This window comes from Podarcis filfolensis, assembly GCF_964270895.1.
Source record: "Podarcis filfolensis genome assembly, chromosome: 2".
Lineage (NCBI taxonomy): Eukaryota > Metazoa > Chordata > Lepidosauria > Squamata > Lacertidae > Podarcis > Podarcis filfolensis.
In genome coordinates this window covers 80397384-80425023 of record NC_139605.1, presented here as the reverse complement: position 1 = coordinate 80425023, position 27640 = coordinate 80397384, and the positions used below count along the sequence as shown (strand labels likewise).

The 27640-nt window shown below is 46.2% G+C and overlaps 1 protein-coding gene and 2 long non-coding RNA genes across 4 annotated transcripts in view; 2 read left to right on the top strand and 1 right to left on the bottom strand.

The window, feature by feature from the left end:
• The window catches only part of LOC310755161, a 59958-nt gene that overhangs the window by 17844 nt on the left and 14474 nt on the right, over positions 1-27640 (top strand). The window contains exon 3 of one of the 2 annotated variants that reach the window (XR_014544194.1): positions 5611-5709. The exons of the other annotated variant lie outside the window; for it this stretch is intronic. This is a non-coding gene — a long non-coding RNA (uncharacterized lncRNA). Of the gene's footprint in view, positions 1-5610; positions 5710-27640 lie in introns of those variants that run through there. 2 annotated transcript variants of the gene reach the window in all.
• Positions 276-14963, bottom strand: LOC310755172. The gene is made up of 3 exons (XR_014544207.1): positions 14560-14963; positions 10787-10845; positions 276-4932 (listed from the first exon to the last, which is right to left on the bottom strand). It is a non-coding gene; the product is annotated as an uncharacterized lncRNA (long non-coding RNA).
• On the top strand, positions 19654-21789 carry JUNB (JunB proto-oncogene, AP-1 transcription factor subunit). The gene is given in 3 exon segments (XM_083597478.1): positions 19654-19770; positions 19773-19808; positions 20213-21789. Coding segments are annotated over 3 exon segments (1044 nt in total). The 5' UTR covers positions 19654-19668; the 3' UTR covers positions 21119-21789.

Here is a 27640-nt window from a genome sequence, read left to right as displayed (position 1 = left end):
TGGGTCACGTGGCCAGCGTGACAAGCTGCATATGGCGAGCCAGCGCAGCACACGGAACGCCGTTTACCTTCCCGCCAGTAAGCGGTCCCTATTTATCTACTTGCACCCAGGGGTGCTTTCGAACTGCTAGGTTGGCAGGCGCTGGGACCAAGCGACGGAAGCGCACCCCGCCGCAGGGATTCGAACCGCCAACCTTTCGATCGGCAAGTCCTAGGCACTGAGGCTTTTACCCACAGCACCACCCACGTCCATTTTATTTATGCTCCACTCTTAATCCATGGCTAGGATTCCTGCTCCTTCAGGTTCATCATTCTATCTACTAGTGTTGGTGTCCAGTTTATGACGAACACCATTAACTTGGGTCTAAGGGGGAACTCGTAAGATCAGGAGGAGCAGGGCTTTGGTGGTCCATGCTAGAGATGAAAAAAAAAATATAAGGGATACTTGGGTGGTTTGGTCTCTGTAGCCTCTGAAACTGGGTATTTCAGAATGAAAGAACTTTAAAATAAGGGGTATTCCCTCAAATCATAAGACATCTAGCACCTATAACCTCTTCTCTCTGCCCCATTCTCTGGGGGCAAGAGCACTGGGAGAGTCAGTGGAGGAGGGGAGTTGAAGGATCTTTTGGAGCAACAGCCTCTGTCTCTGACATCAGACACTTCCTCTCACTCTCAACCACTTCCTGAGCAGCAGCGCATTATTTTCTGCTGGTCGACTGCAAAGTAGAGACCGGGCATGGGGGGAGGGAATACATGCTTGCAAGCACATGGCAAGGGAATGGTGGGTTGGTTTTGCTGCATAACCTCTCCTGATTTTCTACCCTGAAATGTAAAACTTGGAAATAAGAGTTCACTTGCACTCCAGTGCTCGCAGTCTCAGCCTCCCTCCCCCACAGCAGCAGGAAGTCTGGAAGCTGGAGTTCTCTCTCGGCTCTGCTACTGACTCCCTTGAGTTCCTTGGGAAAGTCCCTGACACTCCCTAGCTCTTTTCCCCATTAGCTCAATAAGAATAACAATAAAAAAAGGCTTGGAACCACCCATTTGATCTCTGACACGTTTAGGGCAGGGAGGTTTTAATGATTTTATCATTAGGATCCTTAATGAACATGGCAGGATTCTAGGTTTTGAAGCGGAGGTGATGTACTAGGGACAACTGCCAGACCCTTTAGCCCTATAGCTCTTGGGTACCCAGGTGTTCAGTGCTTGCCTCCTAGAACTGTCTGGAAGAGACGCAGGAAAACATTGGCAGAGGCTCTTGATTCTGAAGGAGGGGTGGGGGATTGCTGAGGGGAACCCATTCTTTGTGGTTCAAGGCTGGCTCTGACTCATACCTGGGCTAGAAGCTACTCTGCAAAGCTGACCTGACTAGAATACCCCTTCTGGATTGTCTGAACTGTCAACCTGTCCTCACATAACCTGTCTGGGCCTGTGGTTTGTCATGTTCTAACAAGGCTATGCCATCCCTTTCAAGTGTCCTACCCTGACTGAAGCACATCCCCTTTCTGACTGAGATTCTCACCATGTGTTTATGTTCTTCTCCATTTCTCTACCAGCATGTTTATCAGGCTGCTGTTGTGGTAGCAACCACAGAAACTACCAGCGAAACTCCTTCAGACATTGCAGGTTCCCTATATTTCTAGGCAGGATCGTGTGATTGTTAGAAAAATCTAACACGTTCTCTCAAATAGCTGTGTCCCCCTAGTTTTTCCAAAAGCAATTCCAATTTTACAGAGTGACTCACTTGTAAATGTCATCCCTGCTCCCTAGGGCCTTCTGATACAGGTTATCTGAATCACGACTTTGTGCCTGGGGAAGACATCTAGAACTGAGGATCAATAGAACTGAGTGGAACTGACTTTGTCTAGAATATATTTCCCAGCTGGGTTTGGATGAACCTCTCCCTTTGGGGTAACACAGTGTGGGAAGGGATGGATGAGAGAAGAAGTGGGGATCCTTTGCCTCTTCCTATGTTGTTGTGCTATAACTCCCAGCATCCCTGTTGTCTTGGGCTAATGGGAGTTAAGAGTCCAACAACATCTGGAGGGCCACAGCATCCCTGAATTAGAGCCAGCGTCAGTTTACTGGGCCATGTGAATCTTCTGAACCCGGAGATCAAAACACTGGGAGACAATTGGGTGATTCTTTGGAGAGAGTTGTGATGTTTAGCAGTATTTTGCAAACGTTTAGGGTTCAATTCACTCATGGGAGGAGGAGATTGCCAAAAAAGAAAGAAAGAAAGAAAGCCCAATTGCTCTTTCCATCCCAGCCTGTGCCATCCCACGCAGCTGTCTCCCAGCTGTGTAAAGGAGTATATTTATAGGAAGGAGAAGTTGAGCAGCCTTAAAGTCCCTAAAATTCATGGGTGTCGGTCAAGCAGAGGAAGAGAAAAAACAGGAGGAAGAAAAGAACATTCAGAGCCAGGGATCTGGCAACAGAATAAAATGACTTGCAGCGGCCCTTGCCTCCTAATTAATTAATTAACCCCAATTTTAAAAAAATTCTGGAGTAACTACTGTTTTCCTGGAACTTCACAATCAAAAATATGAATTGTATACACACACACACACACACACACAGAGAGAGAGAGAGAGAGAGAGAGAGAGAGAGAGATGCTCTAAAAGTTGTATTGCGGCTATTCTATATCTATCTGCCTATCTCTCTCTCTTAAAAACACATTTTTCAGCCAGCTCTTCAGCCAAAAGGGTTCCCAGAGCAGCTGACAAAGTTCACTAATAATTCATAATTCATTTACTGCAAATACGGGACACCCAAGGGGAAATAATGTGTGTTAAATCTGACCTTGAACATGAGAGTTGTCGATCCACCCTTGGATTCTTGCCATAGCCTAGCAAAAAACCAGTGCTACAGTTTTCATATATCTGGTTTTAAATTTCTAAAAGGAGGTGTTGGGATTCATTCCTATCTGGAAGTCTTCCTACCCCCACCCCTGTACTCTTTATCACAGATACCCAACATCTGGTTGTGGTTACATATGCTACAATGAGATATTCTATAGCTATGTACTCCAAACAAAGCCAGGGCTTTGGCACTGGAAACAGGTTCCCAAGCTAAGCCCTAATAAATCCTGTTATCCTTTCACTCCTTCTTTTGGTTAAAGCTTTGGTATTACGTGCACTTGGAAAAGTTCTCCATTTAACACCTTCAAGGAGTAACCCCCATTCAACGCAATGGGACATTTCCAAGTAAACATGGTCAGGATTGTGCTGTAAAAGAAAAGGGAGGCTTGTAGAAGCAGCAAAGCAACAAGAAGGGAAGTCCTCAGTTTCTGGGGGTTGGGAGGAATTGGCACCCTGCCCTAAAAATGCAGAGCAGAAAATCTTTAATAAAAATGATTTTTAAAAATGCAGAGCAGAACAGATGGACATGGCAAGCCCAGGACACTGGGCTCTCAAGCATGGAAGTCAAAACTTGGGATAAAAAAGGGGTTTGGGGGTGGAGAGGCATACAAAGATTAAAAGAACTGGGTTGTGGTTGGTGCTTCAAAGCAATAGTAAGAAGTAGAGACTAGGTTGGAAATACAAGATTTTAAATTTTTATTGTCAATTTCTGGGCTATGCCAATTAATGAGCCTCATATTCAAACACACCATTCACATACACTGGTACCTTGAGTTACAAACACCTCAGGTTACAAACTCCGCTAACCCGGAAGTAGTACCTCGGGTTAAGAACTTTGCCCCAGAATGAGAACAGAAATCGTGCAGCGGCAGTGCGGCGGCAGCAGGAGGCCTGATTAGCTAAAGTGTTACCTCAGGTTAAGAATGGACCTCCGGAACGAATTAAATTTGTAACTAGAGGTACCACAGTACTCAGACTTAAAAGTGATCAGAATGATGAGAACTTATCTGCACCCAGAAGCTCACACAAGCTATTTCTGGCCCTTTCTGCTGATAGTTCAACTCCTTAGCAGTTAGAGTGTTCTTGACTATTCTGTGACTCTTCCGTCAACTCAGCCAATAGCAAAGGGGGCTAATTGCTTTGACATCCTTGCTTTTGTGACATCACTGCAATTCAGACACGGCTATGCAGTTCTAAACGACAGCAACCTAGGTACATACTGTAAATCTTCATCTTTGAGGGGGGGCTGAATCCTTGTGTCTTGGGGAAGGAGTTGGCAAGTGTGGGGTGCATAACAGAATGAGGATAAAGAATTTTGTGGCTAAGCAGATTATAGGAAGCCGCAGTGCAAAACAATGGGGAACCACTGGAGTAGGGGATGGTGGCAGGACTGCATGGGACTCAGTCCAGGCTTGAGGGTTTACCTTTTATAGTGTTTGTTTCCCCTATAATTAGCCAACTGTTCTTGTGCATTGAGAAAGCTCCAGGTGTGGCCAGTTAAAGGGCTTTAAGTGCTGACTCAGGCTTTGCCACCCCCTCCCCCTTTCTGTCCCCGAGATGCACTGGTCTGGCCAGTCTGGGTGCCAGGCCTCCTATTGTAGCAAAGCTTGGAGACGACGCCAACCTGGCGCCGTGCTCTGCCCAGCCCTGGCTAGCAGGGAGGCGGCTCTGGCCCAGATGCTCCTGCAGGGGCAGGTTTCTCCAGGGTGGAACGTGCCTGTGTGGAGTGAGGCTGGGCTGGAGACCTGGCGAGATGGATCCTCCTCTTGGGAAGTATTTTGCATACCCACCGGCTTCTCTCAGCACCTTGGTAGAGTGAGTTGCCTCCCAGTGAACAAGCTGTGAAGGCCCATTCCCTTTGGACCTGACCAGCATCCCTAAACGGCTTTCTCTGTGAGCTTATGCTCACATCTGTCAGCAGGTCTTCATTCTGCTCTGCAGTCTGCCTCTGCTGAGATCTTGCGCCTTTAACAACAGAGGCTACAGGCATAGGTTCAGCAAGGGAAGCTTCCCCACTGTTGGATCACATTGCTAGGTGAAGCCGCACCTACAGAAGCTGTTAAAGGCACAGGGTCCTGTTAAAAAGAATGACAGTAAACAAACATTTGTGATTGTGACATAAGAAATATCATTAGTGAATCACAATATAATTTATGGTGAATTACATCTAACTATATTTTTAATTAAAGATTTCTTGGTTTACAAAAGTATGTGCAATGTCTCTTTTTTTCAAGTTACATTTTCTACAGATCAGTTTCATTTGTTGAGACGTTAGTGTTACATTAAGAAGAAGAGGGGGAAAGAGGTGGAGGGGGCCATGGTGAGTGGAGTCAGGTGGCTTGCAGAGTGATTTGGGGCCAGTTTTCATTCTTGGCCTGGCCTACCTTATAGGATTGTAGTGAGAATAGAATGGGGAGTAGCAGTACTGTGGACACTATCTTGAGCTCCTTGGAGGAAAGGTGAGATACAAATGTAATAATGAATGAATAAATAGCCCACCTTGCTTCCAAAGAGCATACGTGATCCTTCCCCTTGCCCATTTTTTGTTGTCACAACAGCCCTGAGAGGAAGGTTAAGCCAAGACATAGTGACTGTCCTGGGGTCACCCGGTGAGTTTCATAGCGGGGGGGGGGGGGGATTTGAATCCTAGCATTATAGATCCCAATCCCACACTGCAACACACTGGCTGTCATATTGTACCTTTTCTGCATTGTGTGCGTGCAATGTTTTTTTCCTTTCTCTCTCTGCTTTAGGGATGACTGCTTCTTCCCTGTTTTACTGTATTGGACTTACCTGCAACCTCAGGATATCGCCAAATCTACCATGTACAAATGTAGGTGTTTAACAGGCAGTATGAACAATACAGGAATTAAAGAATGTTTACAAAAAAGAAAAGAATGACAGTAGCCTTGTATGTTCAAACAACTGCCTTACTACATTGTTTGCTTGTGCATGTGTGGGTTTGCCAATCCCACCCCCCACCCCCCGCCCCCTGGACAGAGCTCCTGTGCCTTTAATAGATGCATGGCAGATAAAAATTATTGTCTTCCAGTGAAGACTTGGAATTTCATGAGAATGTGGTAGGACCCTAGAGATCCTCCACTCCAGTTTCTACATCGTGGTTTCCTAAACTTGGGTCTCCAGCTGTTGTTGGACTACAACTCCCATCATCCCTAGCTAGCAGAGCCAGTGGTCAAGGATGGTGGGTATTGTAGTCCAAAAACAGCTAGAGACCCAAGTTTGGGAAACCCTGTTCTACATCCCTTTCAGCACTGCCCCCTCCACCTGAAATGTGCTTTTAAAATTCTGGATAAATCACAGGAGGATGTTGAGGTGGTGGTGGTTCTGCTCTGCCTACTGCCCAGTTTGAAGGGCTGGTGGGAATGGCTCTTGCAACATGAACCCATGCCTCATTGCTGTGTGAGTCAAGCACAGGCAGGGCCAGACCTATTGTAAGCCATAGTAAGGTGGCTGTGTCAAGCGGCAGAGAGGGGTGGGGGAAGCACCACCAAACGTCCTCCGCACTATGATTGCATGGCATGATCTAAGCAATATGAGGTTTCCAGATCCTGGGTGAAATACTAAATCCTTCTATGCCAGTTACTCTCAGCTATTTCTTTAATACTAGTGGGAAGAAGTTTTTATCTCCGAGAAGTATTGCATTATTGATACGAGCCTGGAGTCCTTAGCAGCATGAGTCTGTGTGAGTGGCTGTTCTAGTTTCTCTCCTGCAAAGACACTGTTGCTTGGCCCACCCTGCTTCTCAGGACTTGCCTGGGATAATTCCAAATATCCCATTTATTGACTGGCTTGGAAATCATCTTGATGATAGATGATATATATATATTTTGTATGGCTGACTTGTATTTGTTATGTTCCCCCCCTCCTTTTTGTAAATATATGTTCAGTCGCTTCAGCTTTTGTTGCCACTGACAGCTGTCGAATGGGATCAGATAGAATTTGGCAGGACATGTTGGAGGTGGCAGAGTTGGATTGCATTGTTCAGGTTCAGCAGGCAATTTTCATATCAACACATTTGTGGGTTCGAAGGCGGCCGTAGAAATCCAATCTTGAAGGACGAGATCTTGATCCTGGAGTCTCACCCTCAAGTTTGGCCATTTGCAGATTCCCCATTGAAATCTTTGTGCCAGGGAAAGGAGGAGTGTTGGAAGCTATGGAGCTGCAGCTGCAACTCTTATCTTCTAAGAGTGCAATACACAGTTTAATCATGGAAGAGTATTTTCCTGACAACACTAAGTTCTAGAAACCTAGATGCTTTAAAAATAAAATAAAACCCCAGGTGTCCTATCTATTTAATCAGAAGAGAAGTGCCATGAATGAAAGAGACGGGTGAGGAAAGCTTACATTCTGGCAATGGGACTGTACAGTTAACACTTGGGATCTATCTCATATACAGCATCCCACTGAAACCACTTAAAAACTCCTCAGCAGGAAGAAAAACAAGCATGCATTCTCATATAGACTTTGGGTGGAGGGCTTCCCACAAACAGGTTTTCATTTTTCTCTGCCTCGACAGTATCCCACTTGCTTTTTTAGGGGGAAGGGCAGAGGCATGCATTGCTGCACAGGCTGAGTAGGAGGCAGACGGGCACAGCCCTGGGATGGGCAGAGACACGAAATGCCAGGATTAGAAACTCCCTGCCCTTGGCACTAATCCCTAACTGTTCAGAGAAGCCATAGCTTGGCCAAGCCCCTTCTTCACCCACCCACCCTCCTCCTACCCTGAGTCTCTGAACACAAGTAAAAAGGGGTGGTTTGGTTTTTTGTATGTTATGTGGGGAGGGGCATATGCAGATCTGTAAAGAAATGGCTTGAGGTGGTTGGAGTCAAACAGAACCAAAAAGAACCAGGCTGAGATTGGGTTGGAAAAGCTGTATCTGGCTGATGGAGAGGGACATAGAAAGGAGGTGTAGAAACCAGGACTGGATGAGCAGTGGGGTCTGCTGATTAGAGAGCTAGAGAACAAAGGAACATTTCTTACATTTGGCTTCGGATTTCTGAGCCTGGTTGAAAATTGAGAACTAGGATCCTGTGGAGTGAGTTGGGTCTGGTTTTGAGCAAATTGGAACCAGCTTAATATCCATCTTTCAGATTTCCAGCTGGCTGGCAACATAAAGGTAGCATGCTGCTGGCTACACCCAGTGCCGCAAGTACATTCTTCTGGGACTCTGTGCCCTGTGGCCAGGCCTGGCTGTGTTACGGCCTCTCCCCTGATAAGAGCCCTACCTCTGTCTCTGTTTTTATGACTGTCTGGCGTTTAGTCCAGACCAGGTTTGTTTATTTCTGTCAGAGACCGTTCAAGTGGGAGTCTCCATATGCATGTCCCATTTGGAGAGGGCAGCTAAGGGCTGCTGGCTGTGCCGGAGCCCGTGCGTGAGCACAGTTGATCCTTTTGTAGTGCATTCATCCATGTACAGGTGCCAGCCATAACCTTCCCCATTTCAGACACTCCCCAAAGGCAGAAGAGGCTGCTACATTCCTCTCTCCCTCTGACAGCACATGAGCATCTGTGTAGAGGCTGCTCTGTTACAGTAATCGTGGAATAAAAACTCCTCTCTCTCTAGTTCTGAACTTTCAGTCTTCCAAGCTGGGGTTGCAGGCATGTGTTAGTTGCATTGTGGGTAAAAACACACACCCTGCTGTTTTGCAGCTGTTTGCCAGCAACATAAGTCTTCAGTTGATCTCTGTGTTTTTTATTTTCTTTCTAAAAGTGGATTCAAATCCCTACTTCACTCATAAGGTCATACTGGAAAAACCACCATTTTACTACACAGTGTCTGATTAACTGTGCAGTCTTATGCATTGTATTCAATGGGAGTTACTCCCAGGTTAAGTGTATATGGCAGTGAAGGGTTACCTGCAGCCTTGACTTAATTTTACATGAGTAACAAGGAGGGGAAGGGGAAGGGGGAGGGGGAAGGAGAACTCGGCCTGCTTTTGGCTCAGGTCCCAACAAGATTAGTGTTCGGCCAGCAGCAACAATGACTGAAGTGGAGTACCTGGCCTTTTTGAACAGAGAGCTTAGTTGGAGACGAGTGCTTGCCTTGTGTTTGGGAGACACCACTCCCTGCTGTCCGAAGAACAGTGTGTTAGGGCAATTCAGTTCAGACAGGACACAGCATCCACATGTAATAAAGGCTGGGAGGGGGGCAGGAGTGAGAGCCAAGGGTGAGTCACAGCATTTCAGCTGTATAGCATTGCTGCCCCCTTCTCTAGTTTACATGTGTGGGGTGCCTGGCCCCCCTTGTGGTTGGAGTGGAGCATGGGTTGCTGTTGGGTGTGTCTGGAGTTCCAAAGTGACCTGCCTGTTGAGTCCTAGGCTGGAAAGCGCTATCAAAGTGCTCAGGTTCCTCTCTGTGTTCTGGTGCCGGCGTTATATTCCAGTTATCATCAGGGAATGTTCTATCCTCGCTTGGGGATTCATCCTAGCTGAGGTAAAATGTCATTTGGGACAAGATATATATAAAAAAATACGACGGGGGAAGTATATTCACAAGATATGCTCTCTTACAGTAAAGTTAAAGGAAAGCTATTTCAGGGTCAAAAAGCTACATGGGTATTTCCAGTAGTCACTTAAAGTTTCTTCTGGATTTTGTTCTTTGTGTAGAAGAATTTTGAGGGTTCTGATACGGCAGTTCATTGGCACCTGCTGTGCCTCTCTGGATGGCAGAGCTGTCCCAGTCCTGATTATTTCACCTTCCTCCTTTGGATAATTCAGCGGGGGCGGAGGTGGGTGTTATATTTAGTGCTTCCTATCCAATGATCCCAAAGGGCTTTCCACAGATGGGGAAGCTGAGGCCACAGTGGGGAAGTGAGTCACTCAGCTTCAGATGCTGAATCAGTAATAGGCCCAGGAATAGAACCCAAGAGTCCTGACACCAAACTCCTCCCAAAATCTGGATGGTCTCATTCCTTTATCAGAGATTGCAAATGCTTTAATCTGTTCCTATGTGTGGTTTTCCGTTTTCAGAAGGAAGTCTCAAATGGGGCTCGCTCACAAGTAAGCCAGTATGAGATTGCTTAAGGCCGTGTTCCTCTGTCTGCTTACTTTGTAGTAGCTCCAACTATACAAAGTGGAGTTTACTGAGTAAACAAACATAGGATTGAACTGCATGCAGGCATACATTAAAGTCTAGCTGAATTTGGTTTTTATGATGTATGCTTTGAATCCTACAGATTTAAATGGGGGTTGGGGGTCTATTAGGCTGTATTGTAGGCATCTGTCTGTCCTGAGATACATAGACTGCACCACTGGAAGAGAAGTCAAACCATTGCATAAGAAGCACTGAAGTGACCTCCCCCCCCCCCAGGGTGCAAGCCTGGGCAGTGTGTATGGAGGTCCTGGACTGCCCAGATAACAGGACCCCAGTCTTGGCCTCACTGATGTGATCCAAAGGAAAGCAGAGCAATCCATTTTGCACCAGTTTGGCTGCAGGAGTTGCTGGAAGGAAGTATACAAGGCGCCATCCAACTGTCTTAGGGACTCCTCTCCAGATTTATGTAGGGTTTACTCATCCTTTTCTTCTCCCATAGATATCCTGCATACCATACATTTAAAGTGCACAACTTTCCCCAATGAATCCTGGGAATTGTAGCTCTGTTGGTATAAACTACAGTTCTCAGGATTCGGGGGCGGGGGGAGCTCTTTAAATGTGTGGACACAACCATAGCGTTTATTATACCAACTGCATTAAGGATTGGGAGACAACCATACACATACTTTTATGGAAGTTAGTCTAATTGAACTTAATAGGACCTACATTTGAGCAAACATATTTAGGGTCAAACTAAAGGAGTGGTCCTATTCTTAGGGTTGTATCCAGCTGAGTTCTGCTTAGAGGAGATCCATTGCAGCTTTTGAAGTTAGTCATGCCCATTAATTTCAATGGGTAGGACCAGACTGTTTACCTGATAGTAAAGCCAATGGAACTCAATGGGTCTGTCTTCTGAGTAGATATGCATGGTTCCTATAGGGATAAAGAGTTCTTGAGTTAACTCAGGCCCAGCCACTTTACAGCTTTCAAGTTCAGAGTCATCCCTTTCAATTGTGCCTTGGATAATTGTGGGCTATACCAAGAACCACTACTTTTCGATAGAAAAAAGGTTTGAGTGAGTAATGGTAAACCATCCCAATGGCTCAGTCAGGGATACCAATAGCATTTTCTAGGCCAAGCACACTAGATGAGGATTCAGACCAGGGCCAGATTTACGGTAGGTTTGATGAGCCCTAAGCTACTGAAGGTAATTGGGCCCTTTATATGTCCAGCTGTCCTTTGTCAACAACAAATTGTCACTGTTTTTTATGTTGAATATATGCTATATGGTAATTTATGGACCTAATAGGTATCTAAAGCCATTTGCACATAACAAAATATGTATTTTATCAAAGTAATTGTTGAACTGAAATACAATTAAGAAGAAGTATATTAATAGCAAACCAGTGATATTTTAGGGAGCAGGCTAGCAGGCAGGGCCCATTACTTACATCATAGGAGCCTACATAACACAAAACAAAACACTGTTGCTGTATGTAGGTTTTATTTTATTTGTTTTTTATCTTATATTTTGGAAATGTAAATCCAGTGTTTTTGCTTTAGTTTTTTTGGGGGGCCCCCAAGAGAGTAAGGCCCTCAGCTATAGCTTGTTTAGTCTATACGTAAATCCGGCACTGATTGAGACCTCTGGCCCAGTTGTGAAAGAGGATACAAATTTGCATAACATTTTCACATGCTTCCTGTGTATGGCAGCTTGCATCCTCCTTTCCAAGTGGGGTGGAGAGCTCAAAAATAAAAAGGGGGCCATGTGGAACTGAAAAGATGTCTGATAAACAGAATGTAATCAGGTGAAACTTTCCCCATCATTTTATTTTGATACTAGAAAAAAACAACTTGTTGGATTCCTGCCTGCCACACAGCTCTAAAATGCAGAAGAGCCCTGCGCTCCCCCAGTGCAAACCCTAAAGCACGCAAACAATTCAAGTTATTGTATCTTTTCCCCATCAATTGTTACTGGGCTGGCAATACTACATTCAGTCCAAAACCAGGTATACTTCTGATGGCAGTTAGGAGAGGCCAAGGGGAGGTTAAAAGAGATTTAACATTTACAGTAATCAAAAGTTCATGTGCCCATGCTTCTATAAATTCCAGATTAAATTGTCAAAAAGCATGTAGTGTATTCTAAGAGCATTTGTTGTGATTATTTTTATACCTCATAATCACTACACTAGGGTTTACAGCACAGGTCAAACAGCCACTCTTTTCTCTCTCCCTTTTTCCTTTAAGTAAAAAGGATTTAAGTTTTTAACATGAATATATCCACAGTGGTACCTCGGGTTAAGAACTTAATTCGTTCTGGAGGTCCGTTCTTAACCTGAAACTGTTCTTAACCTGAGGTACCACTTTAGCTAATGGGGCCTCTTGTTGCCGCCCCTGCGCGATTTCTGTTTTCATCCTGAAGCAAAGTTCTTAACCTGAGGTATTATTTCTGGGTTAGCGGAGTCTGTAACCTGAAGTGTCTGTAACCTGAAGCGTCTGTAACCCGAGGTACCACTGTATTTTAGTGTTATACCAGCATCAATAATCCATCCCCAGGAATCCCTCCATGGCTGTAAAGTAACAAACTACCCCTACCCAACATGTTGTTCCTACAATCACCTTATTCCCCCACAAAACCCCTGCATTTCCTAGAATTGAAAACAAACCCATTATATCAAGAGACAGGATAACAACACTAGACTACACTGCAGGGTTGCCATATCCTGCTCTCTTTCTCATCACCCCTGCCCCAGCAATATTAATACAGCAGCACTGGGTTACTTTGCAGGGCTGATATAACCCATGTTTTCTCAGCCATAATAGCCACAGTCCTGCCATACAGATATACTAATGATGGGTTTTATTTTTATTTGCACTAGCAGAGTAATTTTAAAATAATGTTTACTCAGAAAGCGCGCGCACACACAGTTTTTAAGAGTGAAAAGGCATGCTCTCTTTCCTGCTTTTTTGTTTTTGGATGGACATGCACAGCTATATTTAACTCTTGGATTTCTCAATTATTTTTTTCTGGGCAACAGTCACTTCTCTACCAGGGAAGATGGAAAAATACAGTTTCAGAATGAACCAGGAAGTGTCTTCTCCATTGTCTGGATAATGGATGTCCTGGGTCATTTTTGAAGTCATTTTTGGACCTTATTCAGGCTTGTATCACTCTAAATTTCTCTCTATCACTAGTCAATCACATCTCTGACTTCACCCATTGGCTAAAAACACTGAGAGATGAGAGCAGGCTTTTTCCTCATAGTGCAGTTGTTTTGAATGGTGCCTGTAAATTTTGCTTCATAGTGTTTGTTCCAAAATGCTGAGAGGCTAAATTTTAAAAAGAAAAGAAAACTCAGCTGCAGGCCCCACCCTCTGGCTCTGCTCCTGGTACAAATGTACCACCTGCACCCTTATCTTGGTGGCCATAGGTTAAATGGAGCCATGTAGCAGAGTACAAATGGCAAAATAAAGAACCAAATTCCAATTCTCTGAAAAGCTAGCACCCTGTGGAATGACTTACTGGTGAAACATAATCAATCACAAAATATATAATGCATAGTTAGTTTTTAGGCTGTCGTCTTAAGTGCACTGTAGAGTCATTCCTATCGATTGTAATTTTTAAAGGCTTGAAGCCCTAATGAAGAGCAATTTAGCAATGTAATTAATGTACTGAATGCCAGATTAGCACACAAATGAAGTTGACAAGTTAACCTATACTCGGTCACTAACGCAGAAAAAGTTCAACTGCGGTTTTGTCTTGCATGCATTGGATTGAGTCCAGCTCGTCTGAAAGCAGCGGGTTTTTGGCCACTGACTGCAATGGGAGAGGAATTGTGCCTTTCTTTTGGATAGCTCAGGGAGAAGACGGAATTTGTAACTTGGGTGTGGTGGTATAAAAGTGTTGGGTTGATATTTGATTCAAGCATACATTGCAATATTTGAAATAGGTTGCTTCTGAGAATCTCATTATTAAAAACCTGAGAGGAAAACAGAAGAGAAACCCATACTGCCTGGAAAGCTGCCACTAACCAAACCTCCTCAGATCCGCACCGCTACTCAGCCACCCACATTTCATCATTTTAATTGTGCTCCCTCCTGCCCTTATTGATTGTGCATTCAGACAGACAGCTCTAGCACATTCATGTGGTAAGTTCAGATAGACATTTTTTCCAAACCTGATGTAATCTCCAAAAGTGCACAAATATAAAATGCAGTTAAATGATGATGCCACTTCATTCATCCACCTCCCCCCCCCCGCCCCCAAATATCTCCATGCCAACAATACCAAGCAACCAGTTGTGCGGCTGCATAATCTGCCCAGGTCCAGCTTGTCCCTTGTGTGGAAAAGAGGTTTCAGTGGATTCAAGGGTGCACGAAAGGTCCCAAAAGCTAAGGCTGGGATCTAGCATGAGGAGCTGTCCAAGGTTAGATTTGCCCAGGATGTTGGAAGACCCTTTCAGGAAAAAGGAATTCTAAACATCACTCCCTCTGATAGGCAGTTCATAGGACTCTTCAGGAGTGAAATAGCTATGCACACTATATATAAAAAAGCAGAATCCTTGTGTGTTCTTCTCGGTCAACAGTGCAGTATTTCAATGACTCCAACTTTTTTAGTAGGTGTTGCAGCTCTTCCTGGATCCTTACCTTGAGCTGTTCCATCCTCTGTTCCTGTTCCTGATTTCCTTTGCCCCACCTTCTTTGTTCCAGTTCTTCATGTACTTTGGACTGTATTATTGGTTATGATCTGTGTTTTGGCCTTAAACTCAGACTCCACTCTGGGTTTCTTGGAGTGTTTTCCTCAGCCTGGCCTGTTGCACTAGCCTTGATTTATAGAAATGTACCTCCAAACCAAGACAGCCTTGACGAGTGGAGCCTGAAATCGCAAAGTCTGTGAACCCTACACATTATAAAGACTATATCAGTGCTTCATCCAGTCTCCCTTTTGGCCCCTAATTTCTCCCTCTGCCTAAAACCACTCCTCTTCCCCCCAACCCCCCCCCCCCGCAAAGCACTATTTGATGCCCTGTAATACTTTTTTTACAATTGTATCACACTGTGGATCTGTAATCTTTTATTCCTGTGCTTTACAAGATAAAGTACAGCTCAAAACAAAACCCAGAGAGTACAATCTTAGTCATACAGAAAATGCATAGTCCTTACCTTTTATTTGTACTCAGTTTATATGTGGTTCTAAGGAAATTACATTTGTCCCTATTGACCCTTTGAATAGGGACTTTTGAATGCTTTTGTTTTATTAGAAATGCAGAAAAGGTAAATTATACTTCTGCATGGATGACCCTCGGGGTCCCTTCCAACCACAAATCTATGATTCCATGTCACGAACATCTAGCCTGGGGTTTCTGCTGAATGGAGTTATAATCAATTAAAAATGGTTCCAAATTATGAGAAAAATAGCGATGTATTATAGAACTGCAAAGGACCTGATGTGGCGTCACTAGTCGGATATTTCTGACTTTTATTGGTAAGCGGCAGAAGAGTTCCTTTGCATGCTGTGCTGCCTGTCTCCTTCTCCCTGCCCTCGTTATGCAAGCTCTCCAAGGCCGGGAGAGCTTTTAAACGCTTGCTATGCAAGGGTGTGTTGCCTGCCGCACCCTAACCTTCACCCTCCCGCATGATGCCCGAGTTAAGCAGGCAAACAAAGGCAGCGATTAATGGGCAATGCCAGGGGCTGGCACTTCCTCCTGTGGTGCCTGGAAGGAGGAGAGCAAGATCCAGGACTGACCTTCATCCCAGCCAGATGGAATCTGCTACATTTCCCCACTGTGGCAAGGGACTCCTGGATCGCCTCCTTTCATCACATATGATTTCTGTATTAATTACTCACCTGTGGCACTGTAGCTTCTGACTGTTCCCCAGACGTATGCTTCTCCCTTTGTGCAATTTCACCATTATTTAGTTTCATGCAGCTTCCCACCCCTCATTTCATTAGTCCCTGCAAATACGGTAGAGTTTGGATTTACATCAAGATGGCAGATAGAAAGTTCTGGGACTTTCAGGAAAACCCAGAGTTGTATTTGTCTAGGGAGAATGTACTGCCACATTCTAGTATAAGGCTATCAAAATATGAGACAAGCTAAACCAAGGACCCATAGGTCAAGTGGACAAGCTGCAAAGCCCTCCTAGACAACGTTCTGTTGTATACATTGAGCCAGGAAGGGAAACCTGCTATGCCCAGCCTACTTCCGAATGGTAGATTTTGCCCATTTGTTAACAGTGTTCCTGGGCAAAGCGAAAATGGTACTCCCTCTTTTCATTATCTTTTTGCTTCTCCATGGTTCTTCTTTAGGCATCTTAAAGTTTGACTTCATTTGAGCAAAACTCACCAGGTGTTTAGCTCACAAGCTTTTACCAGGGCCAGCCAGCTTTGGGACATGTGAAATATAAGTAAAGACATGATCACGTGGAAAGAGTTTTCCTTTACTACTAAGTAATAATTATCAGCCGTTACACATCATAGGCTAGGAGGAAGGACTTCCAGGAGAGCCTGGGCCCCATCACCTCTAATTTTAAGAAATAGGTGCTGCTTAATACATGCCACAGTCCTCTGTGACCCTCACTCTAGCCTTTTTCTTTGTACCGCTTGAAAGATCATGGACCAGGCAGAACAGTGGACATTTCTAGGCAGTGGTGCAATTAGGTAATTTTAGACTCTGGACTTAATAATTGTATGTGGGGGAGCTCGACGGATGATAATGTATATTATTTCACCTATTTCAAAATGTGGCAAGCTGGCCATAATTGCATTTGGAGGTCCTGCTGTTCTTTTACTGAGCAGGACCTTACTCTTCTGCTACAAATTCTTGCCCCAACAGCAGTGTTCGAAACTCCCGTTGTTCTGGGTGAATTTTGCAACAGGGAATTTCATTAGCACGAGCAGTTTCTGAGCTCTGGGCGCAGTACAGCGCCTAAGATTTCAGATTAAAACTGCAGGGTGGAAGGAAAGGAGGACCTTTTTCTGCCTCCCTACTTCCAGCTACTCTCTGAAGACTGGAGAAGAGACCCTCTTAAGAATATTAGGGGGGTGGGCAGGGGAAGGACTAGACCCTGTGAAAAATGAATATAATGTTTTAGCTGTCGTTCATTCATTTTCAGCTTTTATTTTTGTTATTAAAAAGTGTGCCTAGACATTCCGTTGTTGTGCCCATAACCTAGGTTTAAGGTGCCATTTAGCTCCTAGCTTTCATATCTCAGTTTCTAACACTGCTTGACAGTACCATTGTTTCTACTCTTTGTTTTGTCCAAGTTATATTTGAAGAGCCCCATACGTTGTTTTATTTCATGCTAGAATATTTTATTATACTGTGCATGAGAATCGGGCAAATGACTCATAGTTTTCAGAGACAAGAGAGAGGAACTTATATTAATATGTGGGTGGGATTCAACTAATGAGTCCCATTAACAGAAGCCCATGCAAGGATATCTGCCAGTGGATCAGGTCTCCCCCCACCCCGAATAGTGTGCATGGGAAGAAGAGGGGAAATCATTCCGTCTAGCAAGCTCAAATGCTTGCGCTGGCGAAACAATTGCTGTAGTGTGACACTGAATTCCTTACTCTATATACGGGGGGAGGGAGAGAGGTTTCGTTTATTAGAAACAGCTGTTTAATTATCAGACAAAATGATTAGCCCTCTACCATTACTATTACTGAGAGGAAGTGCAATCTTCTACATCCTTATCTGAAAGTAAATTCCATTCAAGGCAACTGTCCCAAAAATGAAATGTATTAGGACTACCAGAATGTCAAGTTGCAGTCACCAAGGGCCACAATCCCTTCTGGGCAATGTTATGGGGGGCACATGCCAATAATGACCAGAGGCAGCCAAGCAAAAATGCTCCAGAAGGGTGTGAAGCAGTGCCAGTGAGAGAATGGTCTGGGGAGAAGAGATGTAGGTGTGGAGGGTGCATGGTCTGCGGAGAGTCCTGAGGGCCAGATAGGGAGGCCTGGAGAGCTGCATTTGGCCCCCATGCCTGAAGTTCTCTCCCCTCCCCTTACACACTTATGGTTGCTGAAACAACTCATAACTTATTAATAAACCTCTCTCTCTTTACAATTCACATCCCCTTGAAAATGTATAAAGATCAGCTAAAGCTAATACCTGATATTTGCAGGGAGATGGATCGTTTGTTAAATATATTAAACCCTGGGAGAAGAATGTGATGAAGCTTCTCCCAGACGTCTGGGTGATTGTGTATACGTGCAAGGAGATGAAGCTAGAGAACTGTATGTAATACATACTCATGTTTGTAGAAGAAGCGAGACCCACCCAAAGTATGGCCACTGGGCTTGATTATCACTTTGCACCTTGTACTTCTAACTGTGGGTGAATGGGTTGGGTCAGGATTGGTTTACCTGTGCAAATCAGAGTCTTTAGGTGTATGTATTTGTGGGGCCCCTCCTCAGAACTCACCTTTTCCATTAAGTCTTTAACTCCTTAATTCTCATGCCCAACAACTGTAACCAGGTGTAACTTCATTTGCTTTCATACACCTTTGGCTACCGGTGCCTCTCCCTCCTGCCTTTCTTCCCCTATCTTCTTTTCTTCCACGCTGTCAAAATTTAGACTGGAAGATTATTGGGGGCAGGAAACTGTGTTTCTGAAACTCTGCTAAGTGCCATAAACATAAGTGATGTGTTGTCTTGTAATTAATGATTTTATATAAGAGTAATTTTACAGTTCTGAACTTTGGGTGTACATCTGGCCTTTGGTGTTTTTCTCCTCTGGAATTTGAATGTAGTATACAAGTCTCTTTAAGGTTGTATGTATGTTTATTTTGAAGATGGCAGGGTGCAGCTTTATGTTTGGGTTAAGTCTTAATGTGGCATTTAAGTGTTTGCAGTTTGTGAAAACAGCTTCTCCATTTGGAATGAGATTCTTCTGTACATATTTCTATAGTATTTGTGTACTTATGCATGAATCCATCTCAGGCTGCACATTTATTTAGTTACTGACATTGAGTCAATGTCATGTGTGCAGTTAGACCTTATAAGAAAGAGCACTCTGTGTCCAGAGGTTGTGTGTTATTGTACATATGTCTAGTCAGACGCTACTGTTCTGGGTTTAAAAACTTCTACCTGGAAGGCGTTTCAAATGATTACCTTTCTACATGTGTGCGACTGCCATACATACAACATAATACAAGTTCTTCCAAAGAAATGCCCTTCCCTGTGATTTGATAATGAAGAAAGCCCTCCTATTGCCTCACCATCAGATGGGGCTTCTCTCACCTGGAAGGTGAAGCTGACATCCCAACTGAATGTGGCATATTTATCTGACACGTATCTTCCAGGGAGCTGCGCTTGACTTCTGGGGCTTTATGTGAATTTCACCCCCTCACAACAACCCTGCGAGTTTAACCTGTGAGAGGGAATCTGGAGCGGCCTCTCCCGCCTCCAGCCCTTCCAGCTGTCAAAAACCGCTCGTCTATATGCCCATGGCCTGTTTTACCACCTTTCCGGTGGCTGAATGTTAACCTTGCCCCTGTGGGGGGGGCTGTGGCACTGGAGGGCTTGGTGCGTGGCGCGCTCTTCCCCCCTCTCTTCCCCCGGGGCCCGCGTGCGTCCTTCTCTCTCTCTCGCTCCCGGGCTCCCTCCCGCCCAGCCTCTGACGCGGGCGCCTTTACAACTCCCCCCTCCCCGGGGCTGTTTACTGGAGCACGAGCTGCCGAGCAATGAGCTCAGTTCCCCCTTCGCGTGCGCCGCGGTGGGCGGAGGCGCTCTGGGCTCCTTAGCCAATGGCGGCTCGCTTCCGCCGCCGCCGAGCGCCTGCCCGCAATAAAAGGCTCCGGGAAGCGCACGCTGCAGCTGAGATAACTCGCAAACCTGCAATCGCCAGCGCGCGCGCCGGAGGCTCTCTCTCGCTCTCCCTTCGCCGGTACGGTACCTGCTCCTTTTTGCTTCTCGGGGAGGGCTCGAAGCCGGCGCGCCTTCTGGTGGGGGACAGACAACGCGTGAACCATCCCCGCTAGCCGAGCTTAGTCAGGGCGGGTGGTTGGAGAAGCCGCCGGAAAGACGAGCTCCCTTCCTTCCTTGTGAGTGTCTCTCCGAAATCTGGAAGTGAAGCTCAGGGAGGGAGGCGGAAGGAAGCGCGCTGCTGCCCTCGTTTCGGGGAGCGAGAGACTCGACCCGCGGCGCCCCCTAGGCAGAGGCAGCTAGGGAAAAGGCTCGATCCCGGACGGTCCCAGCCCGGGTTCGCGACCCCTTCCCAGCGCGCGGCTGATGTGCACGAAGATGGAGCAGCCTTTCTACCCTGACTCCTTTCTCTCCGGCTACGGGCAGGACTACAAGACGCTGAAGTCGGGCATGGCTCTGAACCTGTCCGCGGAGCCCTTCCGCGGCCTGAAGTCCCAGCTGCCGCACCACCTCCGCGCCCCAGAGGACGGCCCCGCCGGGTACTTCCCGGGCTCGCTGCCGCCGCAGCAACAGGCCGACACCGGGAGCTCGTCGCTCAAACTAGCCGCCCCGGAGTTGGAGCGCCTGATCGTCCAGAACAGCAACGGGGTGATCACCACCACCCCGACGCCGCCGGGCCAGTACTACTACCCGCGCGGGGCCACCGAGGAGCAAGAAGGCTTCGCCGACGGCTTCGTCAAGGCGCTGGACGACCTGCACAAGATGAACCACATGCCGCCGCCCAATGTCTCCATCGGAGCGGTGGCGGCGGCGGCGGCAGCAGCGGCGGCGGCCTCGTCGGCCAGCAGCGGCTACGGGGCCTCCCTCCCGCAGGAGCCGCCTCCCGTCTACACCAACCTGACCAGCTACAACCCCTCGGCCACGCTGAGCACCACGTCCAGCTACCCCAGCGCCAACCTCAGCTACATGCCGCAGCCGCACGGCCTGGCCTTGCCGCACCCTTCGCGAGGCTTCAAAGAGGAGCCCCAGACGGTGCCGGATATGCAGAGCCCGCCCGTGTCGCCCATCAACATGGAAGATCAGGAGCGCATCAAGGTGGAGCGGAAGCGGCTGCGCAACCGCCTGGCCGCCACCAAGTGCAGGAAGAGGAAGCTGGAGCGCATCGCTAGGCTGGAGGACAAGGTGAAGACCTTGAAGAGCGAGAACGCGGGACTGTCCAACACGGCCAGCGCGCTGCGGGACCAGGTAGCGCAACTCAAGCAGAAAGTCATGAACCACGTGAACAACGGCTGCCAGCTCCTCTTGACGGCCAAGATGCAACAGTCCTTCTGATGGGCGGCGATCCCTGCCGTCTCAAAGACCTTTTTGGCGGGTGGGGTGGGGAGAAGAGAAAGAGGGGACTTGTAATGCAAAAGTTTACACGGAACCGGACTGACGAGCCCAGTTCCCAACTCTTCTGTTCCTGAAGTCCTGTTTTCCAAGTTGTTATGTCTGTGACTCTCAGTCTGGTGGATCCAGAACTCCGGTCTGTGCTGAGTGTGTGTAAGAGGTTTTTTTTATATATATCTGTATGTGAGAGTGATTTCGTGCGTGAGTGTATTTAAAAGAAAAAACAAAAGCCTTTTTTCCACCCCTTCTGCTGCGTCGCTGGCTGGTGCAGTGGAACTGGAGGTACTCTGGACAGAGCCAGAAACTGGCCTTCTGATCTCTTCCTTGTGCCAGTAGAAAAAGGAGATGATCGCTTAATTTATAATTGAAACAAAAGGGACCAGAACAGAGGATGGCAGGGAAGGGATGAAACCTCAGCACCTCTCTCCCTCCCAGGAGGCCACTGTACGGACAAAAGGGGTCACTGGGGGAAAGGGGAGCGGGAGAGGATTGTTTACTACTTGTGCTCTTAATTTCTTTTGAGTCCTCAAATTCAGTTTTTTTTTTCTTCAAAAGATTGTATTTGTGTTTTTGACTTTTTATTGAAGCTATTTAAGTAAACATGTTCTAACTAATTTCCGTTGTGTGCCTCTTAATCTGCTGTCTCCTCTCCTAGAGATTATTTTACAAGTTGTTTGGGGGGGGGGTTATATCGGGAAAATCAGACTTTTATTTGTAGCTGTTGTTTTTTTTAACAGCCTCTCAGTTTCTTTAGGGGCAGTTTTAACTCGCTTGCTCTTCTTTTCTTGAAGTTAAAGTTTAGAGGGATGGGAGAGGAAAGTTGTTGCCAAGATGTAACCAAACCTAATAGCCCTCCTACCGGTAGCTGGCCCTTCGCCTTCCCTGCGTGTGTCTTTAACTCCTTACTGGGTTATTTCCCTATAAACCTACGATAATTTAGGCACGTCATCTCTGTTGTCTCTAACTGCGACCCCCCCCCTCCGATGTTTTCCCTAACCAATCGGATCTAGGCCTTTTGAATGTGCTGCGCTACTGTTGTGCCTTGTTCCCCTCTCCGCTTCACGTCATTTCCCGGGTTTGGGGGACTGTTCTCCCGCCCCTCCCTCGCCGCGCCCCACTTTCCTTTGATGTCAGACTCGGAGCCTTGATGCGAAAGCGCTGGTGCTCAGAAAACCAGCTTGAGCCTCTTTCCCTTTCCCTATAGCGAGGGACGGGAAGGGGAGGGCGTGCGCCCAAAAGCCCCGAGGGGCGGCCTCCCACACGCCGAGCTTCATTTCCTTGATCTCACAAGTTCTGACTTCAGCTCCAGTGGGTGGAGCCTCCGGGGTAAAAAGGAGGGGGCTTTTCGCGCTGACGCAGAGGAAGATGGCCATATATGGTCAGTTTCTGCCTAGTGACGCGTTTCTGGTAGGGCTCCATTCCGGGAACCCCCGCCCACGTTACCAGGCAAAGGGCCTTGGACGGTGTCGATTTCCAGCCAAAGAAGGAAGGGGGTGATGCTTTGGGGCTGGGAATGTCCCAGGGTGCAGCAGATCCGCAAAACCCAGCGGGCCGAGGTCGGACGGGGTTGGCCCGTGAGAGCAACCCACATGTCCTGCGGGGGAATGTGAGACACATAACATGTTACAGGACTCTGGGGTTTGGTAAAAAAAAATAAGGTTAACTTTTCCACAACGGTTATCGCTGCCGGTAACTGAAACTATTGCAGACGGAGCTCTGCCAGTCGCAATGAAACTATTTTTTGGCTTGTTTTCCAACCTCAACACCTCCATGTTCCCGTTGTCTGGTGTTGAAAGGATAATTTATTATCCTGTTTTTCAAAGGTTCCTTTTGTTACAGAGTTTTGTACAAAGGATGGATAAGCTTATGTACAGCAACTGTTGGCTGCTGCTATACAACTGATTTTTCCTTTCCTTTCACGGGACAACAGGCCTGTGAAATGTTTGAAGCAGCTGAGCGATAGTGCCTTGTCCGTGGCCGCCTAGTGAGCCCCATAGCTGAACAGGGGACCAACTTAGGCTTCCCTTTCTCAATGCCAATGCAAGTCACTTTGGCACTGTTGCTGGACTGCAACTACCATCATTTGTGGCCACTGGCCACACTGTCTATAGCTGATGGGAGTTAGTGGAAAAAACATCTGGAAAGCCCCAAGTCCCCCACCCCCTAATTTGAGAAAAGGGATTTCCCACTGGAAACAAGTGTAAAGGGGGGAGATGAAGAAAGCTGTTAGATAAAAAACAACAAATCTCTAAACCTCCCCCAACAGAAATTGAATTAGTCCCACATGCAACTTCTGTAGCAGGAGGGTGCTAAATGAATTGCACCATTCTTGAGAGAACATAGATTTGAGGTCATTAAGGTGATACTAACAGATATAAAAATCTGTGTGGATGAACATTTTTTCTTTCGGGAGTTTTTAAGAGGGTTTTCCCCCTTTGCATATATGTTAATTTGTGGAGAAATTGAAGGGAGAAAGCTGTGTGAGTTACAAGCAATAACCTCCCGTAGCCAACAAATCATAGTGCTGCTGTCGTCTCTTTATCCCTCTGCTCTGTTGCTTGGATTTAAATCCTAATCTATAAGCGGCTACTATTTTAGTGACTCTAAAAAATGGGAAAAATTCTTGCTCACTTGGTTTAGTTGTTCTGAATAATTAAACCATAATGCTTAAGATTTTTCTAAGCACTATGCATATGTGTGCTTGTGTATCTATAAGAATATTACAGTCCCTGCCTGTAGACTCACAATGTCATGATGCAAAAGGAAAAAGGAATGGGAAGGGAAGAGGAAAACAAGCAATGGAGCAGCTGTTGTGCAGGCCAGTGGATGGGGCCAGGCTGGTCTCCTCGCCATGATGTTCTTCATGGGAGGCAAGAGTGCAGTGGCCCTGGGTCTCTTAGCAGGAGCCATAGTTTGCCTCCCTTGAGCTCTACAGTCCCAGGGACCTGTCGATAAATTAAGAGTCTGTTGACATCTTTTGCTGCCCCAGATCTGTGATACAGAAAAAACAATTTTGTTAGCTTGTGTGTTTGTTTTGACTTTCTCCTGGAGGCATCAAGCTGATATGGCATACAGGAGTGTGAATAAGGGAGAAAATAGGATGGCCTACCAAGCAAGAGCCAGTAGAAGGGCCCAGGCCACTGAACATTGCTGCTGTTGCCAGCTGCTCACAATACAGCTGTCACTATGTGGGCTGTGAAACTCCAAGCATTCTGTATGTGGGTTCTGGCCTTGCTGGGGTTCTAGTGGATACTTCAGACTGGACATAATGAGAGTAAAACTGTAGGCAAGCCAAACAAGGGAGCTCATGGGAGCAGGATGTGGGATTCAACTTTTTCTCTGAAGAATGCTGGCCCTCAACCGTTCAGCCACAGTTGAAAAGGTCAAGGTGACTCAGAAGAAAGTGGGCTATAGAGAGCCCTTATTCCCTGCCCTGGTCAGTAGGAGTTGATTATAAGGAAGAAAGGGAGTGTTTGGATTAGAATGGGACCATGTGCAAATGGTCACAATTGAACTCAAATGACCAACAGAATCTCTGCATCAGCCCTGTGGACTGAGATGCAATATAAGAGGTGGCACAGAGAAAAGGGTTTTGAACAGGGGGAATTTTTTCTCTTATCATCAAGGGTCTGGTGAAGAAAGTAGAATTGCTGGCTGGCATTCTTCATTTTTGCATGTAGCTTCTTCAAAGGCGTTTCAGTGAAAGAGACACTTAGAGCGGGGAAATCAAGTTCTTTATGCAAACTAGTAAAATGCATTGGCAAAAGAAAAAGTCCAGATGCTGTGGTGTATGGCTGCATGCATTAAGGATCAAGACATGAAGAAAGATTTGCCCTGTCCATTTCAGTTGTTGCATCTCAAATACTTTCATTTAAAATATTAAAAGGTCAGTTTTAGTTTTATACTTCTCATGTTCCTAAAAAAGAAGTGATAAATTGCCCTGTATCATTGCAAATGGCGGATCATTGCGGGAATGGGGAAGGTGTATTTTAAGACAGGTGAATAGTCAGGGACTGGGAGAAAAAGGAGACTTTTTCATTTCATAATCTAACTTTTGCTTAGTTGGGGATGAATGAGACTGGGATACAGGCAATAAGCTCCCATCCCATATCAGGAAGCCAAGGCAGAGCCCAGTGATGATGGGGACAGGGAGCCAGGAAAACAGCAGGTGGAAGGAGCTCTAAATGGGTCTGTGAGTCAGGGAGCCGAGACGTCTAGCTGGGTGATGGGGAGCAGCATTCAAGTTTCCTGGATTCTATTTCCAGACATGGGAGGGGAGTGCAGTCCCACTGTGTGTGTGTGTGTGTGTGTGTGTGTGTGTGGCATGGCATGGCATTAAAGGGAAAGTTGGGAACCAGAGAGCTACTACCACACTCATTGTATTCTATACCATCCTCTTTCTACCCGTTGCCTTCTCGTGGGCTTAGTGAGAATGACACGACTTGTTGCTGTCATCCAGGGGGTGGGGCAAGTTCCTTGCAGAACCAGCCTGGGGTTACCATCAACAACAACCTGATGTCCCCGGAAGCACGAGAAGCTGACGCGGAATGGAATGTGGCCACAGTGCATGCCAGAGCTGAAGGCCTCCCAGAAGGGCATGTGTAAGAAGCAAGAGGCACTTTGCCCTCATGTCATCCCTCTGGGCAAAAGAGGGGGAGGGGTAGAAGGGTGCTGTGTCACCTTCCAGCTCACATCCAGCTTGTTGAAATGGGATGTGAAGGTAAAGTAATGTGCTAAGGATATGTTTTAGCAGTCTAACGTCGCAAGATGAAATTATAGCAGAAGGGAAAACAGGTTCGCCAGGACCTGTGTAGCATAAAGATAATGGGAGAAAATCAGAAAAGGACGGGCACAGACCAAGCTATAGTTATGGGGTTGGGGAGAAGCGTGGATCGATACTAGTAGCCAAAGCAACAGAGGGAGGTACAGTGGATTTGTGGCTCAGCTCCAAACAAGAAAGGTGGAGTGTTGCTTGTTTGTGCTTTTAAGGCAGAATTGCTCAATATGTATTTCTGCTTCACCAAGAAGGAAATGGTGATGAGACATTCAGTGCTGACAAAAACAAGGATGGGGAAAGGCCAAAGGCTAGGAAAACAGTTCACTTGGGCAATCTGAACTGATGTTGGTGGCATTTACGGAAGGAGCTAGTGGGGCAAACCTCTGAACAGCCAGCTGTCCTAATTGCTGAAAACTGGCACAGTCTCAGAAAAATTATTTATTGCAGCATTATTTATCCTGCCCTTTTTCAGGAACGGCTAAGTGCAGGTAACAACAGTGAAAAATAACTTTTTTTTTCCTTTCAAAACCCAGCTAGTTATAAATACCCATGCCTGCTTGACCTCCGGCTGTTGAATGCCAGTCCAGCTCAAAGAGGAAGGTTTTGACCACTCTTTTGCAAAGCCTCCTGGCATGGACTTCTACCGGACAGGAATTCCACTGTGAATGCCTCTGTGTTCCTTTCCTGTTCATGCCCAATGTAAGAAAGTGCTCTTTCATGGCAAAACTGACAAGAAAGAAGCCTTTGATATATGTAGCATCTAAGCCAGGGGTAGCCAACAAGGTGACCTCCAGAAGCTGGTGGGCTCCAAGTTCCATCAGCCCCAGCCAGTAGGGCCAACAGAGATGATGGGACTTGCAGCCCAGCAACATGGGGTTGAACTAGATGACCCTTCTACGATCTGGAGAACATCACATTGACTACCCTTGGACTAAGGCATTAAGGTAGGGGTAGGAAGCCTTATGTTTGGAGGCCAGATGTGGCCCTCTAGATATCTCTAACTGGCCCTTAGGATTCTCCCCCAGCCGCACTCCACACCTTCATCTCTTTTGCTGGTTGGAATGTCGTTCAACTGTGATAATGTCTCTTGCCTGCTTGGGCTAGAGAGATGCAAGTGTAGAGACCTGACTGTGGGACTGGACTGTACAAAGAAAAGAGTCGCATATTTTGCTCCACCCAAAAGACGTGTGAGCCTTGAGCTGAAAATGTTTCCCCACCTCTGCATTAAGGGCTTTATAAGGTCGGCAGCTTCCTTGAACTGTGTCCAGACAGCCACTGAAAAAGATCCAAGGATGCATAGAATCTGATTTATTTACTTGGGGGAATATTGGTACAAACAAAACCATTCATTTACAAGATTAGAGAGAAAACTTCATAATCAACTTGCCTTTGTAAAAGACAACTACAGCACCAGTTTATTTTCTGTTTTTGATATGATAGTTTAGTAGCGAGACCTCAGTTGGTAATAGGGACTTCCAAGGCTTTTCACCAAATCCGCTATTTAACATTATATCCTCCTAAGGAGGCTTTTGGAATAAGGACTGAAGAAAATAATGTAAAATCAGCATTTGCTTGGTTGGAAGCCAGCATTTAATATATTCATTAATTATTTGGATGAGTGAGCGGTCAGTTACGCTTGCCAAATTTGCAGATGATAAAAGAATTGGCAGGAAATACATAGCATTCAA